Source organism: Gambusia affinis, linkage group LG07 (assembly GCF_019740435.1).
Source record: "Gambusia affinis linkage group LG07, SWU_Gaff_1.0, whole genome shotgun sequence".
In the NCBI taxonomy this organism is placed as follows: Eukaryota; Metazoa; Chordata; class Actinopteri; order Cyprinodontiformes; family Poeciliidae; genus Gambusia; species Gambusia affinis.
Genome location: NC_057874.1, coordinates 27,876,282 through 27,897,554, shown reverse-complemented (window position 1 = coordinate 27,897,554; position 21,273 = coordinate 27,876,282). Strand labels below are relative to the sequence as shown.

The 21,273-nt window shown below is 38.2% G+C and overlaps 2 protein-coding genes across 8 annotated transcripts in view; both read left to right on the top strand.

The window, feature by feature from the left end:
* slmapa (sarcolemma associated protein a) overlaps positions 1 to 2,816 on the top strand; it is a 64,365-nt gene extending 61,549 nt beyond the window's left edge. For all 7 annotated transcript variants that reach the window (XM_044121128.1, XM_044121131.1, XM_044121132.1 and 4 more), the window contains one exon: positions 1,431 to 2,816. In XM_044121128.1, the coding sequence (XP_043977063.1) occupies positions 1,431 to 1,526 (96 nt within the window). In that variant the 3' untranslated portion in view covers positions 1,527 to 2,816. The remainder of the gene's footprint in view (positions 1 to 1,430) is intronic.
* A 2,824-nt stretch (positions 2,817 to 5,640) lies between these two features.
* LOC122834763 (filamin-B) overlaps positions 5,641 to 21,273 on the top strand; it is a 63,997-nt gene continuing 48,364 nt past the window's right edge. Inside the window, exon 1 of the mRNA XM_044123484.1 lies at positions 5,641 to 6,036. Coding sequence (XP_043979419.1) covers positions 5,745 to 6,036 — 292 coding nt within the window. The 5' untranslated portion in view covers positions 5,641 to 5,744. The remainder of the gene's footprint in view (positions 6,037 to 21,273) is intronic.

Below are 21,273 nucleotides of genomic sequence, written 5' to 3'. Positions count from 1 at the left end.
ATTTTGGTTGTTTTTATTAAACTTATTTGCATTCCTCCTCCTTCCTAACCATCGGAGGGGAAGATCTCATCAAGAACCTTTCCTTCATGTCACAATGTTTGCAGAGCGCTGCCTGTTCTCAGCAGCTGCACATCTGTTGTGCGTTTGAACAGATGACAGGAGAATTGAAAGGTTGACTCGGTCCTGAACCGCGTTCAGGTATCTGTGATAAACGAGCCGGACCTGGACGGTGCCGAGGTGCGGACAGATTTTTATGAAGCGGAGAGAAACGTCCGTTCTGGTCGAGGAGAAGATGGAGAAAATTCATCGTGTTTAGGAGTTCAAACCCGCAGGAGCCAGTTCCAGCCGGGACGGCAGACACTGCAGCTGATTGAGACGTTTTATTTCGTACAGCTTTACTGGCTTCAGCTCTCATGTCTACAGGAGAACATAGAACATGTTTAGAACTGGTGTTATTTAGGTTTCAGACTCTAAATTATCATAAAATGCTCAAACGTCACCATAACACATTTTGCTGGATGATAAATTGTCCCAGAAATTATTGCAAAAAACAAAAATCTTGTGGCAATCTAATGGCAAGAACACATTCTCAAAATCAATAAACCTTCAATTCTAAGGAACATCTGGAACTGGAAGATATTTTAATTATCCAAAATAAATAAACAAATAAAATGAACTGTGGAGTTTCTGTAAGCAACAGTGTTGGACTGGTTGGGACCACAGAACCAGAATCAAGACTTTAATCATCCAGTTTTTGGTAGAAGGAGAGAAACGATAAATCAGGCAAATGGAAATTATTGAGTTTGTTTTAATTTATCATGTGATTAATTTGTTTATTGCGACAGGCGTAGCAGTAAACAGAAAGTCCAATCCCTTCTCAGCTTCTCAAGGTCCTGAAATTATTTCAGTCGGGCCACAAAATCCAATAAATAAAAACTGTAGGCATGTTTTAGTTTTACCTGCTCAAAATTTTTATAAAATCTGTTATGATTAAAGATCCAAAACATAAAAATAGATTTTATTAAAAGAAAAACAGGAACATTTTTCTGGAGTCGTTTTTAGTTTTACTGGCCAAATTTTTACCATTCTTGACTTCTGGTTGGCGGCATAAAAAGGTCATTTCAAGAGCCTAAATTGGCCCACGGGCCACACTTTGGACACCCCCGATTTATAAAGCACGCTTCATTTTTTTGAGCTGGATTGTGACCCGGTACCGCTTCCAGTTTCCGGTACCGCTTCCGGTCCCGTTGAAAAGATTGGAAACATGATTTTAATTTAAAAGGAGAGTAAATATCATCTTTTGGACTGACTTTTATCTCTTCTCTCGTCCTTCAGGATGATTTTCTGACCCTCTCTTTGGTTCTTGTTGGGTCCAGTTCTGCTGACTAACCGGGTTTTGTCCGTTTTTGGTTTTTTTTTTCCCCTGACAGAGCGGCTGGAGCCCCTGGATGCCGGTCATCGCAGTGATGGTTGCCGTGACGGCAGCCGTCCTTTACCCCAACCTGTCCAAGAGCAGCGCCGCCTGAGACGCCGCGGCGCCGCTTTGTGTAAAAAAAAAAGCAAACACACGAAAAAAAGAACGATTGTACATAATTGTAGAGGGAACGTGGAGGTGGTGTTTCCTGCAGAGGACTCGGATACTTCCTGGTTTATTTTTTTGGAGTTCTGTCATTTTTATTCTCTGACTTTTGGTCGGGTCTCTCCGGGTGACGAAGCGCCGAAGGTGAAACGTTCCAGCTCAAGTTTTTTTTTCTCTTCTAAACATTTACAGATATTTATATCACAAATCTGCATCATGTACTCCAAAAACAGACGAGCTTTCCCTGTTTGTTTTGTTCTTGTTTTTGGAGCAGATGATTCCACGTTTGGTTACTTCCTCCAACAGTTAACACTACCAGTCTGGGAAACGACCCACTGGAGAGCGTTCACACTGAGGCGCCACGTTTTTGTTCTTCTTCGGGGAAATTTGGGGTTAAAACTTGAAGCCAAATTGTTGAAAATCAGATTAATATTTTTTACTTTTCTGTTTTGGTTTTTTGTTGTTTGTTTTTTTGGGGGGCGCAGGAATCGGGGGGGTTTAAGTGCCTCTGATGTTACTAACAAACACCGCAGTTTGTGTGCAGAGAAAAACACATTTTGACCACCAGAGGCCCGTCGATGGTAAGAGTCGGACTGCGATGTCATTATTTCGGCAAATAAAAACAGAAAATCTTCACGATGTTCAGAATTTATCAGCGAACTGGAAAGTTTGGATCATATTTGAGCCAAAAAAAAGTTTAAAAAACGCTTCCTGCTATGAATCTTCAGAGAAAATTGAACTTTCAAGTCCAGATTAGAGAAACAAATGTATTTATGACAGTTTGAGTCCAAATCTTAACGTCGGGTTTTGGTTTTTTTTAACACAGCTAAGCGCGTCACAAACAGCTAACATGGCCGCCGACTCGTAGCGCCGGGCCTCTGAACGTTTGTTTTTTATTCTTCAGCAGTAACGAGCTCTGTGGGTGGGTGTCGGTTCACACGTTGGGCAACGTTCGTCATCGTCCGTGTTAATCTGTCTCGTCTCCGTGTCGACTCAAATAATAATAAATAAATAATAATAAAAGACAGCGAACAAATATTCCTGATGTTTGAAGAAAAAACACTAAAGTTACAGAGAGAATTGTAAAATAAAAGGTTGATGAATGACGTGCGGCTAGATTTATTTTGTTGAGACTGTTTAGAGTTATGAGAAGTGAGAGCTGTTGTAGAGAAATGTTATTGAATATATGCAGAAAAATGTTTTTGGATTAAAGTTGTAGCAAAGCTGACCCACCAAACCCGCCTGCAGCCTCTTTCATCGCGTCTTAACGAGGGTTTTTACTGGAAATGTTTCCAAAAACAAGGTTCATTTTTCTGTTGAAGCTCAAAACCAAAGCCCAGACTTCAAAGTGCATCGAAGCAGCAATCTAAAAAAAAAAAATCACTTTGGATCATTTTTAGATGAATAATTAGCCGGATTAAATATTTGGCTGAATAATTGAGCTGAAACTCCAACTCTTACCAAGTGCTAGTATATTTTTAATTAAATATCTTATAAGATAAAACTAACTTACAATTAACTTTTCAGCAATCTAATAAAACTTGTTTTCAGTAAATAATTTAAAATTGATTTTTTTTTAAGTTCATTTGGCAGATTATTTCACTTGTAACACGTTTTTAAATGTTCTAAGTGTAATAATCGGACATTTTTATTTAATCAATATTTAAGAATTATTTCCTAAAAACAAGCTCCTCTATCTTGCTGAAAATTTAATTATAAGTTAGTTTTGTTGAGATATTTGGTCTAAAAACTTGTTTTTGCAGTACGACAACCTTAAATGTCCCTTTGTGTTGAATTGTACCAAATAATTTACTATATTTGAGACAAATATCCTACATTAAATGATAAACATGGCAGCAAATTTTCAACAAAACGTCTGAAAAAGAAAGAATCATGCTGCTACAATGGTTTAGTCCAAGTTTTCTTTTCTTTCTCCTTCTGTAAGGTAGTAACCAGTGAGTTTTAATATATATATATTTTTAAAGTAATAAGAATTTAACAGGTTTTTCTCTTTTGTGGAAAAGTTTTACCTGAAATCTGGTGAATTTGGGTTTCTGTTTTCTTCTTCGGCTGTTTCTTAAACTGATGAGCGAAGGATGAAGAGTCTCTGAGACGTTCAGTTTTTACAGTGCGGACACGGTGAAGACCTGAGCAGCAGACGGGTCCGGAGCCGAGTCCTGGCCGCTCCCCGGGCGTCTCGGCACGGCAACCCGGCATCAATCATGGAGCCGGAGGAGGAGGCGGCTGAACACGTCTGGGATTTAGAGATGACGCATAAATAAACCTACGTCTGCCGGCACAAAGGGAAACACGTCAGCTTCATAAAAACAAAATGTTCTGGTCTATAAAACCAAACTCATGCTGCTCTTTGTACCAAACTTTTCTCTCTTCCTAATAAAACCAAACTTTTCTGTCATTTAGTTCAATAAAATCAAACTGATCCCTCTTTTCTTAAGACCAAACTGGTTTTTATTTTTCAATAAACCAAACTTCTGGGTTTTTTTAGTTATTTTTAAGTCAAAGTTTCCTCTCTTTTAATATTCTTTATTTTATTTTTTATTAAAAAAATAACCTTTTTTAATAAAACCAAGCTGTCCTCTTTGCTTAAATAAAATCAGTTTCCTCTTATTTTCTTAAGGACATTTTTTTATATTTTTAATAAAACCAAATTGCTCTTTTTTTCTTATAAAATTAAAACTGTCTTCTTTAAAAAATAAACACCTTCCTCTTTTTTTCTTTTTGATGAAATTTATTTTTTTTACTAAAATCAAACTGTTCTCTTTTTTTTCTGCTGTTTTCCCTTCCTGAGGTTTTAATATAAACTCCGTTTTTTAACTTTAAATCGTCTCAGAAATGCTGTTTTAACTGAATGTGATGAGGAGGCAGAACCTTCATCTGGTTCTGAATCGATCGAAGCCGATCAGATCAAACTTTATTGATCTGCTGGGCCTGAAACAGCAGAAAGGGGAAACCAGGCAGCTTGATGTTCGATAATGATTCAGTCTGGGGATTTGAAGCAAAATGGACCTTTAAGGCCTTTTTATTTTACTCTTCTTTTTTTTTTCTCAGTGATGAAGCTTCATATTTTCAACCAGAATACATTTTAAAACGTTTTTTGCTGCTAATAGTCCAGAATTCTCTATTAGATTATTTTTACTCACAAAAGGAAGAAGTGAAAACAAAGAAAATACATTTCAAAGTAGGTTAATGTTTTCACTCAAACTCACTTTTATATATAAATGTTTATTTTGACACGTTTGTAATTTTGTTATAAAATAATTTAAAAGTGAGTTATAGTGGTGTAGGTTAGTTACAAAGTTAATTTTGACATAAAACATGAGATATCTTGTTTCATATAGATTCAAAATCAAAAATACTTCATCAATCCCAAAGGGAAATTCAAAAGTCATTTCAAAGTTTACAAAGACAATTTTGAATTTGCAATAATATATAAATATATATATATATATATATATATATATATATATATATATATATATATATATATATATATATATATATATATATATATATATATATATATATATATATATATATATATATATATATATATATATATATATATATATATATATATATATATATATATATATATATATATATATATATATATATATATATATATATATATATATATATATATATATATATATATATATATATATATATATATATATATATATATATATTAAGATACATTTTAGATTTTATTGCTTTTGTTAGTTCATTTACGTCTACAACTTCTACATATAGTTTCCAATCTTTTTATTTTATTTTAACTGAATTGAATCATTTGGAAAAAATATAAAGAAAGAGTATATATTTGTTGTGAAAGAGTTGCTTCATTCATTCTGGCAAAAATGCTAAAAAAAAATCAACTCACTGTTAGTTTCAGATGTTAAAGTTGAGTCAGAGAGCTTTGTGTATTCTAATATCAAACTCGGAAAGAAAAGCGTTGGTGAATCAGAGGAAGTTGTAATTTCCGAGCCGCAGTGAACGCATCAGCAGCCGTATAGTCTGGCCGAGTTGAGGCGAAGACTTCAAACCAAGTTGCGGCGGCTCCGAGGAAACACCTTCACTCACACTTCAACCACAACCAGAACCAGAACCGAACCCACCGGACGGGGGGAAAGAAGAAAACAACATGCCGGCCACAGAGAAGGACCTGGCGGAGGACGCTCCGTGGAAGAAGATCCAGCAGAACACCTTCACCCGCTGGATCAACGAGCACCTGAAGTGCGTCAACAAGCGGATCGTGGACCTGCAGCTGGACCTGGGGGACGGCCTGCGGCTCATCGCCCTGCTGGAGGTCCTGAGCCAGAAGAAAATGTACCGAAAGTACCACCCGAGGCCCAACTTCAGGCAGATGAAGCTGGAGAACGTGTCTGTTGCGCTGGAGTTCCTGGAGCGGGAGAACATCAAGCTGGTCTCCATCGGTGAGTGACCGGGAACGGAGCGGCCTGGGCGGGGTGGAGGCTGGCGGAGCCCCGGTGGCTGGAGAGCCAGAGGGGACCGAGGGGACCGAGGGGACCGAGGGGACCGAGGGGACCGAGGGGACCGGGGGGACCGAGGGGACCGGGGGGACCGAGGGGACCGAGGGGACCGGGGGGACCGGGGGCACGGTGGAAGCTAACTTTCCTCATGTTTTAACTAGAGTTTTGGTAGTAAAAGTAGTTTTACTTCAACTACAGAAAAAAAGTAGCCATCAAAGAAATTCCTCAAGTAAAACATTTAGTTAAAAAGTTTACTCAAGTAGTTTTAGTTTTTATGAACAACAAACTTATCAACTTTAATTTAGCATAATTTTACTGTAATACTGAAGTTTTGTTGGTTCCTTTAGCTTTAGTTTCTCCCATTCCTGGCTAAAGATGTTTTTCCTCTCTTTCTAATTACCCGACACAGATTTAATTGCAGTTTACTCATTAATTAAAGTTCATAAACTCCAGGGATGTATCGGTGTTATCCTCTCAGCTGCTGTTTATTTTAATTTAATTGACTTTTTAAGACCTGATGGTGATAAAACCTTCCTACTTTGAGGCGAGGTGCATAAAAGGTCTAATTTAGAAATGATTGCTGGTTGATCCAGGCCTGTTATTGAGGTCTGGCTGGAGTTAACGAGCAGCAGATGAGGCACACCTGCTGTCTGGGTTTTCATTAAGGCCTTTCATGCTGCGTTCAGGAAATGGAGAAACTTTCAGGGAGAAAATCGATGAAAGTAGCTGATTTTAGCAGCTCTTCTTGTCGAGTCATTGCGTTTCTGTGGGAGAAAAACCGCAAACATTTTGTTTATTTTTTAGAGTTGCACCAATCAACTAGTTGGAGATCGGAACCGGCCCGATTCACCACCTTTGATCTAAATGTTAAGTTTTCTGTTAAATTAAAGCATCAAAAGAAGAACTGGGCAACATGGCTTAAAATAAAATCTTTTTATGCTCGCTTTCTTCTCTTTGAAAATATTACTTGCCATTTTAAATTTTTTTAAGTGGCTTTTATTTTAATCTTCCCTTCTGTGAGTTGTATGGTGAAATATTAATATGTGTATTATTTTTGATGAGAAAATAAAATGGAAAAAAGCTTCTAGTTTCCAGAATCTGATGTGAGCAGCTCAGTTCTCTGAAATAAACACATTTGTTTCAAAGTCTTGCTACTGGCAATAATTTCATGCTGATATGTTCAAAGATTAAATGTTACCTCTAAAGCTGATACCAAGTATAATTTCACAAGATGCTCGACGTTCCTCATCTTAATGTGACATTTTTATGCTGCTCTAATAAGATTGCTACTTTCTTCTCATATTATTTCTGCTGGATTCAGATTATTTTCCTCTAACGAAGCATTTTGTCTTCTTTGGTAGGAAGCAGGAATCAGCAGGTCAGATACTGAATCAGTGTCGGCCTGGAAATGTCCTGATCGGTGCGTTTCTGTCAAAGTGTTTCTACAGGAGGCTTATCACTGGTTGTTACTGGTTTTTACTGGTTTCTGCTCCAGTTTGTTTGGAGATGTTCAGCTCGTCACTCGCTGTGATTCTTTAGATCAGATTTGTTCCAGCCTGCCTGCAGGATTAGGAGTAAACATCCATCTAATCTGTATTCATTCTCCTCTGGGTTCGTGGAGGGTCTCCTCCTTCTGCAACCAGAGGCGTGAGTCAGCAGGAGGGATCTGGGAGTGGCGTGGGAGGAGTTAAGATCGGAAAGTAGAGTTAACCATGATTTAAAAAGACAAATATGCAGTGGATTGAAAAAACTCCTCAGATTTTAATGTGTTTTACTGGAATATGCCACAGATTTTTATTTTTATTTAAGTCTGGACTTTGACCAGGGAGTTTTGCAACCTGAATATGCTCTAATCGGATGGTCCAAAAACACAAAATCTTACCAACAGTTTGGTTTAGTTTCTAGTGTTAACCTCTTAACTTAAAGTAACTTTTCAACAAGATGTAGGAACTTGTTTTCAGTAAATAATTCTTGAATATTGAGTAGAAAAATTTACTAGTTTTACTACGAACCTTTTCTTCTTCACTTCAAGACATTTTACATGTTGTAACTTGAATGTGAAATCTGTCGGTGAAACGAACATTTTCCCATCAACTCTGAGCAGCTGCTCCATTGTTGCAGCCTGATGCTGCCACCATGGGGAAACCAAACAGCAAAAGCTTCTTGTTCTCCTGGTGTTTTCACACGTCAGAGTCCGGTAGACTGGGCTCGATTGGCGACTGCAGTTTCAGCTGCTGCGGTTCTCCATTAGTGAACTGTTTGAGCAGCCTGTTCCCCTCTCCGCCTCTGGGGGCGCTGCACCAGAAACCACTGAAGGAATCGACCCCTAAAACCCCTGAAGAAGATACTGAGCGCAACTTCCTGTGTCATAAAATGTAAATAAAGAGAGTGGCATCAGATTTTAGCGGATGGAGGGTTTGACTTTTGTCTTTAGTTTTTAAGAGTCTTTTCTCCCGCTAGCGCTAAGCTAACTCGTTTGTTTTGGTTGTGTTTACCCAGAATGCCTTGTGTTGTAGTCCGCTTCCTGATCTGCTAGCATTCAAACCGCGAGATAAAATGCTTCCATCAGCTCATTAGTTTTCAAATCGCCTTTCACTCCTTAGCAAACAGTCATGTTGAGTTGTTTGAACAGCTTCGCCTTCAGTCAACAGGCTGATTCACCTCCTGCTGCCTCCGGGCTTCACCAGGTGCGTCTTCCTGTCCTTAGATCGGACGTCCATGTTTCTCCGATTTAAAGTGGAAACGTCAAAAGCCTGTAGCTTTTAATGAAAGAAAACTGAAATATCATGCAGGCATAAAATGAAACGAAGTAAAAGGAAAATGTATTTGTATTAGGGATGCAAACAATTAATCAACTTGCGGTTGATTGTCGATTAATGGTTTATTAGATTAATTAGTTCAAATCATTAACCAATAATGTTGGGTAAGATCTCCGCTTAGTGTTGTAGTTTGACCTCCATCCAGCAGGGGGCGCTGCTAGTAGTCCTGAAGCGCCCCCTGCTGGATGGAGAAAAGTTACAAATCAGTAATTTTTCTCAACCAAAAGTTACTGATTTGTTACAAAAGCGAGGATTTGGTGACAGACAGGCGGACAAGATGACAGAAAAAATTACAACGAATTTATTAAAACAAACAAACATCAAGCATTGTTCGTGTTGAGGACTGTGTGAGTTCATTAGCATCATGGAGAAGTTTTCATATTCCTTCAAAAACATGGCGGTCCTTTATGAATATTGCTGTTGATGAGACTTGTGTATTTTAATCTTTTTTCTACTATTGTACTATACCTGTAACCTTTATTGAAAAAAATCACTTTTAGTTGTTTCTGAGTAATTTCATTATAAAGTATTTCTACTCTTGAGTAAAATGTCTGGAAAACAAACATGTTTTAACAAGAAATTCACCAGACACAGACCTGCAGTTTCTGTTAAAGTTTCATTAACTGCTTTTTCCTGATTTTGTTGTTGTTTACTTATAAGAATTGTAATTTAAAATACCAAGATTTCCACATAACTTGGATATTAAAGGATTAATTTGGTCAGTAATTGAGTAGACTTTTTTTTTTACCAGATATGTTTTTACTCTTGAGTAATTTCTTGGATGGATACTTTAACTTTTACTTGATTACAATTTTTGGGTTCTCTGCCCATCCCTAACTTCTACACAGACTTGTGAAGACACTGTTATAATTTTGTTACTCGGAAATGTTCTGAGAAAGCTGCTGGATTCTCTCCGTCAGTTCGGCCAGGAGGGTGGTGCCGATCCTCTGATGGGTTTTAAAGTTGGCTGTAAAACATTTTAGAAAGTTCATGAATACTTCAGCCTTTCTTTTCCTCGGAGTTCAGAGCGTCGACTGATGTCGGTTCTTCCTCAGTGGCGTTCCCAGCTTTCACTGCGCGTTCAGAGAGAGAGAAGGAAAGCTGCTGGCTGAACCTCTGAGGGTTGGCGGCGGGAGGGAGGCGAGGTCACGGCGGATTCAGAGGCGTAAAACGGTGGTGTGCGCTCATTTTGGTTTTCCACACCACAGGAGAGGAAATGACTGAGTGGGAGCAGAGCTGAACGTGCTGCAGCTACACGATAAAATCTCTTAAATTAGAAATATGCTTCAAGTAGGGCTGCACCTAACAATTATTTTACTAATCAATTATTCTGACGACTAACTGGAGGAAAAAAATTGGCACAATAATAATAATGCAAGTAAATGTATCTCTAAAGATCAATAAACTTTCAATTCTATCATGTAACGTGGGAAATTGATTTTAAATATGCAACAAACAAACAAAACAGACGACGAATAAAATGAATTGTGGTGTCTAAACTAAATTGTGCTTAAAAAAAAGACCAAAGCACCAGACTGAAGACTTTTCATCCAGTTTTTGGTAGAAAGAAAAATGAAAAATCGTGTAAATAGAAATGATTGAACTTGTTCTTATTTGTCATAAATAATTGATTTATTGATTAAGCTGACAATATTATAAATGCACTAAAAGATGCAAACAGAAAATAAATGTTTTATTGCCTAATATTCAATAATCTCATTCTTTCAGTGAACCTTTTACAAATAATTCATTTGAAATAAAAAAAAAAGAAGTTTAGTCTTTTTTCTGCTGGACAGATCTGGTGACTTTTTTTTAACTCTAACTGAATAATAACCAGAAAGCAAATGGTGATAAATATTCATATATATTATTTACAGATTTTTAACCTGATGAAGCTAAAACTGCCACTTGTCCAGTTCAACAGAAGAATTGTGTTTGTTTTTTTTGTTTTTTTTTATCTTGAATGCAAAATGTTAGTATTTTTTGTACTCTTGCTCAGAATATGTTTTTGTTTCAAACTGCCTTTTTTGGGTTTATATAATCCAGTAAACGATTAATCAGTTACTACATTGCTTAATTTCAAAAATTGATTAATCCGATTAATATTCTGTGTTCACCAACTTTAATAAAAAAGCAGCTCTGGTGTAAATCGCTTCCTGCAGGATTTTGTTTTCTCTGAAAGGATCGGCCAGTAATCGTTTGTTTCTGCAGATAACGTCGCGTTTTGTTGCCTCTGCTTCAATTTATGATCAGCTGCTGTTTGAGCTCTCGTCGGTTTCTACGATTAGTGTTCGTCGTAACACGCGCAGCGTCGTTATCGCCACGGAAACGCTGTAATGGCCTCATCAGTCAAATGCTGTCCACCCCGGTCGCTGCAGGGTTCACCTTCCTGATGGTTCGCTCAGGCAGATGTGATTGTAAACATGGAAAAACCAATATTTACTGATCAATTAGTTCAAACCAGGCAGAAGTTTTAATAAGAGTTTCACTAATGAAGCTGTTTAAACATTTTATGGAGTAAACGATGAAAACGGTGTGGGAGTATCGCTGATTTTAAAATATGGATCCAACATCTAGACCAGAAATACACATGATCCCAGTTTGGGCTTACTGGTACCAGGACACACTGGTACTGGACCAGTTTGGGCTTAGTGGTACCAGGACACACTGGTACTGGACCAGTTTGGGCTTAGTGGTACCAGGACACACTGGTACTGGACCAGTTTGGGTTATCCTACTGGTAACTGGTTAAACAGGAAGTTATGGTTCTGATCTGATTGTTATATTTGGGGTTGAAGACCCAAAACTTGGTGTTTCATCGCCCACAAACAGACTCCGACCCCCAGCTTTAGAAACCTCTGCTATAATCTGCACCTTTACCTGACGGACATGAAACTCATTTAGCTAGTTCTCATTTGAATTGGACACATTTTTCTTTTTATTGAATAAATGTCTTTTTTTTTTTTTTTTTTTTTAAGCTCCTGTTTCTTTAAGAAAAGCCCCAGCAGTCTGTCTGCCCCTCTAATTGGTCAAAATTGGCATTTAAGGGAAATTTTGTTTGAGACGTGCCAAACTGCCTCCTCTGGGGGCTTCAAATGAAAGTTTCATGGTCGATGAACAGGAGTGTTGGAAAAGCCGGCTGGGCTGTAAATGAGGCGTTTAGTAGTTCAGTGGGAAAACTAACTCCTTTTGGTTTGTATTTGCAGAGCTTTAAAAAGCAAAACATGTCTAAAGTTTACAGGATTCCCAGAGAAAAAACCTTGAACGTGTGGGAAACACTTTCCTGATTGTGAAATGTTGCCTGGATCCCAGCCAGCAGCAGGTTGTGCTGCGGGTGTGTCGTCAGGCCTTTGTTGCCTCATGGCTGAGCAGATCCCACTGGAAAAATCAACCTTTGCTGTAGCATTCTTCATATGAAGTTGTTTACTTTTCACAAATTCCCGCAGAAGATATCGGTTTTTCCTGCAGAAGATATCGGTTTTTCCTGCAGAAGATATCGGTTTTTCCTGCAGAAGATATCGGTTTTTCCTGCAGAAGATATCGGTTTTTCCTGCAGAAGATATCGGTTTTTCCTGCTAAGTGTTTTGTTTTTCCTCCCAGCCGGTCGATTAAAATCTGACCCTGAACTAAAACCCTGAACTAGAAAATTTGTATTTACTCCCAGCGGTCCATTCAAACATCAAATTTACATATTTAATGTTTGATTTTTCCCTCATTCCTCCATCTGAGCCACTTCCAGCTCTCCCTTCGGTTCTGATTGCTAAATAACATGTGTTAATAACTCTGGTATGCAAACAGCGTTTGTTCGGTTTTTCCCTGTTTCATCACTTCTCGTTACATTATGTCGGGGTAAAGTTTCCTGTCCGGCTCAGTGAGGAAAGTTTATTTTATCTGTTGTCTGAGAAAGTGTTTGTCTGTCTGGAGCGACAGGAATCGGTTAGCGCTCTGAAAACGGGCCCAACAGGATCCGAAGCGCTCAGCTGTCGCCTCCGTCGCGTTTTATGAGTTCAGGTTGTTTTTAATCCGGAAGCGGTTCTGTTGTTTTCAACAGGAAGAAGACTCATTATGCTGCACCTGTCATAATAACAAATGTTTTTGGACCATAAATTGTCACAGATGTTTTTGCGATAATGTTGTTTTGAACCCATTTGTAGGAAATATAGTGATAATGGCATAATGATATCAAACTTTAAATTCTAATGCATATTTAATACTGGAAGGCATTTTAAATATCCAAGATGGATAATAGAAATTATCAAATGTCTGTAAACAATTGGCTAGTTGAGACCAAATAACCAGGCTGAAGATTTTTCATCCAGTTTTTGGTAAACAAAATGGAAATTATTGGGGTTTTTTTGTTTTTTGTTTTTCCAATTTATCATGCGACTACTTGATTTATTTTGTTGCCTTAAGCTGCAGTGTTCTTGGCATTTTGCAGGATTTGTATTATGTACAACAATAATGTTTTACTCTTAAGTCTTGTTTTCTCCTGCAGTTTGTTTTTAGTTTAGATTTTCTGCAAAGTTTATTTAATCACAATGAAAGTCCGTTAGACCCGACTTAAAAATTAAATGGGTTTTTTTTTTTAAAAAGGAAATGACAGAACATATTTTCAAAAAGTTTTTTTTATTTCTATGATCCATTCTGAGTTGGACAACTAATTAAAATTAGTTTAATTATCTGTTTTTAACCTAATGACAAGAAAATTAGATTTAAAACATGTTGTTATTCCATAGGGGAAAAAAACTAAATTTGTTGTTGTATGCATATTTAAAAGTATCAGCGGTTTATTATTTTTACCCGAGTTGAGATTTATTTTTATGGAAGGTCCAAAGAGCCACTTGCAGCCGATTTATTTGTTGGTTGTTTTCATTATAAATCCTTTTCTTGCTAAGGCTGATTTAATGAGCTTATTTTTTGTTTCTCTTTTTAGGACATTTTCCTTTATTCCATCATTTTGCAGTTGAATGAACTCCCGTGTGTTTCTGAGTGGATCTGGACTTTGTGTAGGCCACTTGCAGAGCTGCTCCTCTGACTTCATTTTCCCTGAAACTCATTTTAATTTGGACTCTTTCGGTTTCTGTGACACATTAACCAAGCGTCCAGCTGCTCCCGTCTTCAACCAGAAACCAAACACACACACGGGTGCAGAGCTGCTCTTTCGGCTTGCCGTTGCCATGGCGCTGTGTGTAAACATCAGTCGTCTCTCGGCTCACACTGCTGGTTTCAGGAAGTTTAGACTCCCGTCACGTTATCTTGGTGTTTACATGTTTGTCTCCAAGACAGTTTAATCTGCGATTGTCAGCGTTGGATCTTTATCGCTGCTGGTGCCGATAATGAGAGGTGATGTCATCGCTACGCTTAGTTTCAGCCTGTGAGATCTGGAAACGGAGATTATCGGAGCGCAGACGGTCGGCTGCCTGCATCCTTCATTCAGCTGCTCAGCATGATTTCAAAAGTGAAGAAAAACTCCCAATCAGAAGAGTCGGAGCATTTATGAATCATTAGTTTGTACAAATTCTCTTTTTCCCCCCACATTATGTTGTGGGAATTACTCTGATATAACTTTAAAATATAAACCCATACAAAACAATCATTAAAAACAGATTTTAACCTCCAGATTGGAATAGTCTGAATTTGTTTTTATAAATTTGGATTTTTAGTTTTTTGTCATAATTCTTCTTGACTCAAGTTTTTTACATAATTCCTACCTGACAGTCATTTGAACGCACCATCAGCCCATTATGAGAAGCTGCTTAGATGAACGTTTTGGTTTTCCTGCGTTGCAGTTACCACCCCTGGCCACTAGGGCATCCAACAGGATTAGGGACGTTAAAGAAAAACAATTACAAAAGTCATACGATGCGTCATATTGAGAAAAAAAGTCGTAATATGAGAGAAAGTCCTAATTCGAGAATAAAGTTGTAGGCCAGTTCATACTGGGAGAGTTGTGATGATAGAAGTCACGTAATCAAAATAAAATGAGAATAAAGTGAATATTAAAAGAACAGCAGTAATTTTATTACTTCAACGCAAAAACAAGTAATTTTACAACTTTTGGTATTTTGAGTTTATTAATTAAAAATAGAGAGTCTTCTGGCCTTAATACTCTGTAGGGGTGAAAGGTTACAGCCGAGTTGTCTGGAAGGTGTGAAGTGGGAATTGGATCTTCTCCAATGCTAACATGAATGAATGAATGAGCGCCGTTTCAACGATACCGACTCTGATCGTGTTGCATCATCACATCAGCATGTGATGAGTGGTTGGACTGTCATCCAGCTCAGAAGGGATTATTTTTGTTTCTTAATCTGAGTTTTACAACATTCAGAACGTTGTAGTAAAAGAAACCAGAAAAAGTACATTTCTGCTAAAATACTGACATTGGAGATTAATCTACAATATTTTCTAGAAAACATTAAACTTTTTTTATCTAATATTTGTTCAGAAATTGTAAAACTTTTCACGTCAGGAAAAAAAAGCTGAGAAATTTCTGATCTTGTAAAGTTGGAAGTTTGACTCTTTGAACTCAGAAATTTCCACTTTTTTTAAAGAGAACTTTTGAGATTAATCTAAAAAAAATTTTTTTTAAGTTTTTTTTTTTTTATTCTGGTTGTGGTGTACACCACTTTGGTCAGTTGTGTTTTTCAATTTAAGGGTTTTATAAATAAAACTGGAGATCAGAAAGTTTCAAGGATTTTATTTTTTTTCTTTTTGTAGAAAAATTTATTTTTAAACTTTATTTTTTTTATTTGGGTGGGGGGGTTAACTTTCTTTTTCCATAGTTTTATTTAATGTGTAAACTCTTAGATGACCTTTGACCTCTCCTGTGTTCATCAGTTTCTTTGTGGCTGATTTCTGCTCAGTTTGTGGAGAATCAAGATGGAGAAAAACTGGGCTGAGCTGAAACTCATCTGGTCACAGTTCAGTTTCTCCACTCAAATGAAGACTAGAGAAAAAGAAAGAGAGAGAGGAGCCCTATGGGGCCCACACACACACACACACACACACACACACACACACACACACACACACACGGGGGAGAAATTGATAACAAACACAGAGAAAAGCCTCTCAAGGTCTGTGAGAAGTGAAGGACATTCCACCTGTTGTCCCAGCAACGCCGCTGATTGGCTGCAGCAGAGCTGCGTTTTTTTCCTCGTGATGCATTCAGGTACCGCTTGAAAAAAAAAACTAGAAGGAACATCTGTGGAAAAGATGGGAAGCTGGATCTCAGCCTGTGGTGGAGCGATTTAAATCAGAAGCATGTTTACCATAATGAGAACGTAAACAAAGTTTCATCAGATCAGCCTGAGAACAAGGAAGAAACTTGGTGAATGTTTCTAAATTCAGGCGTGTCGATTTCCCTGGAACTTCTCGTCAAACTTTAATCTTGTTCAACATGCAGATTTTTCAAATGGTTGAAAATGAAAACCTGCATTAAATGAGGATGTTTTGATTTTTATCTTGTTTATCAAAGCAGAAAACCTGAACTTGATGCATTTAGACCAAACAATGGGAAAAACAATCACATCTACTTCACATTTATCTTTTGTTCGTTTAAAAATGCAACTTTCATATTTTTATAATTGTTTTGTGGCCATTTTCTGCTGTTGGCCGTTTACGTGTTGCACCTTTTGCAAGCTGCTACTCTTGAAGGACAATTCTCCATCTTTTTATTCATTTTTTAAAAACTTTTTGTAGCAAAAATCAAGATGGAAAAAAGCAACGTTGGCATGTTGAAATTGTGATTTTATTAAAATGTAGCTCATGCCTGAGGAAGATGGTGAAAAGTTGATTTCTGCTCAATATTGTTACAGAATTTGAAACGTGATAAACTGACGCGAGTCCAAAGAAAACAGAACCTCATCCAACACTTCTGAAACGTGGATGGCCGGTACCGAGACTCGGGTTCTGTCAAATGGACCTCGAGTTTAAGGACCTTTTTGACCTGAAGGGGTCAAAAAGCAGAAGGGCTCTGCTGAACGGCGGCTCCTCAGGGATCCTTTTAACGTTGGTCATAAATATTCAGGACTTGAAGGACGTTCTGCTCTTCAGAGGAAAGTTACATCATCACCGAACTTCTTCCTCAGGTTGGTGGAGTGATGTGAACATCTGCTGTTCCTGTGGAGGTCATGATGCCATCTGCCCTTCGGCCCTTCGGCCCTGCTGCCCCAGATCGTTGGTGACTGGAGATGTGCTGCTTTTCTCCAGCCAGTCGCCTGCAGATGTTTCCATTCAGGCGTCGTTTCCTCGTCGTCCCACTCAGACTTTGCCTAGCTGATCCCCGTTTCTCTCATTCGTCTTGTGAATCTTGAGTTTTCTACCCTGACGCTCTGTCTTGCTGTAAGCTCTTAAAATTTCAAACTACTTTCTCCTCGCTCTGTAAATCCTCTTCTTAACAGAGTAGTAACTTCCTTTTATTGTTTTCAGCTGACGGATCTCTGGTTGCGGCCATTTTCTTGTCAGTTTTCAGAATTGATCTTGTGTATTTGTGTTTTCAAACAGTCTGTCCAGGTTGGGACGATTAATCAGATTTATCATTAATCAATCCAACTGTTGGTAATAAATCATTAGAGTACAGACTCAGAAAAACATCCATTTGCTGAAAGAGTACAGAGCAGTAATTAAGTCAAAACTTTACTAGAAATACATTTTGCATTGGAGAAACTTTTTTTCTAATGTTTGACTCTGAACTCAAGTAGTTGTTGATTTTAGAAATATTTAGCTGCAGGTGATTTCTTTGCTACAGATCAAGTGTTCACTAAATATATTGCATTTCATAAAATAGTGTTACAAAGTTTAATGAAAAATCTGCAGAATGTGCCTTTTTTTTTTTTGATTACTCATCAGAATAATGACTAAAATGGGAGTTTTCTGCAGCCCTGCTCCAGCTGGTTGCCAGTGTTGTCGGTTCGGTTCAGATGGAAAAGATTTCAGTGCGTTCTCAGAGTCTCCGTCTGTCTCACCCTGGATCGGCTGCGTGACCAAGTTTTCCAGAGCGGCAGAGCGAAACGCTGTGGCGCTCCAAACGTCATAAATTGGTTTCTTGCGTTGTGATGGGAATTGAAGCCATTAATATGCAGGATCTTTGAAGCGCTCGTTCCCATAAGTCACAGCTGACAGAAGTGTTTGTATTGGCCGCGTTCTCACACTCTGAAAGCTCGCAGCTCTTTTTCCTCCTGCTAAAACATGTTCTCCTCTTGGCTCCGTTTGCTCCATCTTGCCTCTTCTGTTGAGTAAGAAACAAACGCAGGCGGTTTTGTATTTATGGCTGGTTATTTGTAGTTTTGGCTGGTACAACATGCTGTTAGCTTGGGTGGCCCAGATCCTGATCTCTGAGACAAGCGGTGCTGCTTTATCCCATAATTGCCATCAGGTCAATAATGGCAACCAGATCTCAACACGGGCCGCTCGAATGAAGGCCTGGAGTAAATAAGAAGTTGAACTTGATAAACAGGTCTGGGTCCGATCTGCTTGATGCCCACCGTGACGGCTGGTTTTATGACAAATTAGAGTGGCATCTGAACAAAGAGCTCATTTTAAGGGAAAAGTCTTAACAGCTTTCAGGTTGTTGGTCCTGCTGAAGGAAGCCTTGTGCTGGGACACAATTAAAGCCATTACTGCACAAAGCTTTGACAAATGGCCCTCATCCTTTCTGTGTTCTGCTGGGTTTGGTTACAAGTTTGCTTCAGGCTCTCTGAAAGATCCCGTCTGTTTATTCAAATTTATTTAAACTTAACTGTTTCCTTATGATCCAAAGTGTGTGGACTTAAATTAACTGGTGGCATTTCTAAGGTCCTGAGGGCAAAACTGAGCGACGTTCCTCTTGCAGGACGGTTTCCAAAAGCCTCGCTGAGGTCAGACTGGGCTGAGAAACTGAGACGTAAAGTTGTGTGTCGGGTGGAGCAGGTTACCTCGGCTCTTTTTCTGTTGTTTAACATATAAACGAGTTAAAAACATGGCCATTTGTCTTGTCAGTGTTGTCAGGACTCGGGCCAGCAGACCCAAGCTGTGAGTGTGTTGGAGACACAGAGTCCAGTGTTGCTGCTGGAAAGGTAACCTGAGAGAAGGCAGGATATAGACTTACTGCCCAGCACACAGCAGCTCTCTGAACAGACACTTTCTTTGTTTTGGTTAATGCCTCAGTGCTGGAGACTCATCAGGAACAAATGTCACTTGTTTCATTCTTTAGAGGAACACTAAACTGATAAATTATTGTTCTTTTTTTAATGAAAGTGTTAAAAGTCACAGGCTGGTTGGAAGTTTGTTTGTCCTCTGTGGTCAAGTCTGAAACAAAACACACACGTGTTTTATGAGTGAGATTATCTGCAACAACTTCCCATAAAAAGGTTTTAATGGATCATTATTTGGTAACCCTACCTGTCCCTGGGGGAAACATCCAAAACGTCTCATTACTGGTCTGAGCATTTACAGGCTTACAGTAATGAGACGGTCACAAAGTTCTGGAAAACTTGGATGACCCACCACTTCAGATATGATGTTTTGGGTCAAGAAAACGTCTTAAAGCCAGCAGGTGGTGTACCTCAAGGACCAGCATTAGGAGACCTCAGGGGTGGGCAGTCCTGGTCCTGGAGGGGCCCGGGCCGGTCCTGGGGGGGCCCGGGCCGGTCCTGAATCCAACAGCTGAATCTCCAGCCAGGTTGTCCAGAGTCCTGCTAATGACCTCATTATTTGACTCAGGTGTGTTGAAGTAGATGCATCTAGACGTTGCAGGAGACCGGCCCTCTGGCCCCCCACGACCAGGAGGGCCCAACCCCGGCGACTTAACTTGTACTTTCTAATTAAGTTTTTTTGCCTCCTATAAAAGTCTTATTCTTCTAAAAAAGTTGACATGTTTTGTTTTCTGCCAAGTGATCAAAACTTGGGGATCAAAATGCAAATCTTCTTTCCAATCATGTAAATTTTAAATCGGTTCTTTTGTCAGATTATTCACCCGACGTGTTTAACATTTTATGCCTTATATGTAAAAAGTTTTGCCAACAGAAATGCAGTTTATTGAATCAACTTTCAGCACATTGTTTTAAAGGTGACTTCTATTTTCAAACCTCGTTTGTGGGAGAAACGTTTCACTCTGGTTCAGGGTTGAAGAAATGTTAAACATTTTGTGCAAAAAGAAAAAAAAATGAACATCGTCTTCTTCTGTGCTGTTCGTCTGTTTGTGATTCAGGTTTATTTCTGCCCAAAGTATTTTCCATTACTTTGTCCAGTTTGGCTTTTTGTGCATTTCATGCAGCCTCTACAAAAAATATTGTGGTTTAAAAAACATGAACTGCCTGCCAAACGGTTACTATAAACTGTTTAAAGCCACCAAAGCAACAATGTGAAATATGTCAAAATACAACCAGAAATATCCTTCTGGGGGATAATTGGCCTTGCTAATCATCTTGGGTTTAACCTCTGACTCTCTGTTGGAAACAAACAGAAGCATTTAAGTGTATAGAAAACAGTCTCATGTACAATTAGTATGGCAACAACATAAAATGCTAATTAGCTTCGTAATTGGCGTAATTGCTAAGCTATGTGGTTTGGCTGCTAGTTTAGGCTGACTGGTTAAATATCTGACAAACATGACAAAGGAAACAAACTATAAAGTTCTCAGCCACAGTATTAAATGCTCAGATTATATTACTGAATACAGTTTAGCAGTTAGCCTTGGGATTAGCAGCTTCTAAATGCTACGTTAACCAAATTAGCATCTGATTTTGTTCAAACCAAAGATTCTGTAAGAATAAATGAGTGTAATACTGAGCAGAAACACAGTTGGCAACTATATTTTGTGTTCTTTCTTTTTGTTTTTAGAGAAGCTAAAACATTAGCTTATTCAATTAGCTTTGTAACATTCTTAGCTTGTAAGTAAGTTTTTATTTTCTAGGAAAGAATACAGTAAATGATTCAATATCATTTATTATATTGGAAAAAAAAACGGTCTCTAAACGTAATGTTTCAAATATGCTATGCTAATTAGCTTTGTAGCAGCCTTGCTAATCTGTTAGCTAAGGATAGTGAGATGCAAAGTGAATGCTGGGTTTAGTCTAAACTGTTGAATGTTTGAAATAAACTTTCACAATGATGAATAATTAATCAATAAAAACAGAAGCTTTACAAAACTAAAACTGCTACATTACATGCTAGTTTTAGCTTATTTACTTTAGAAGCATTTTAACAATCAATGTCAAGTTATTGCTCTTCACAGCTCCAATTTGAACAATTTCTATCTTGATATTTTTGACCTTTTAATCTGAACTACCCATGAAATGGGAAATTTTGACCAAATTACAATAAATAACCTCCAGAAACTGCAATGTGTGCTGATGGAAGGTTTGGTGGAAGTTGGATTTTG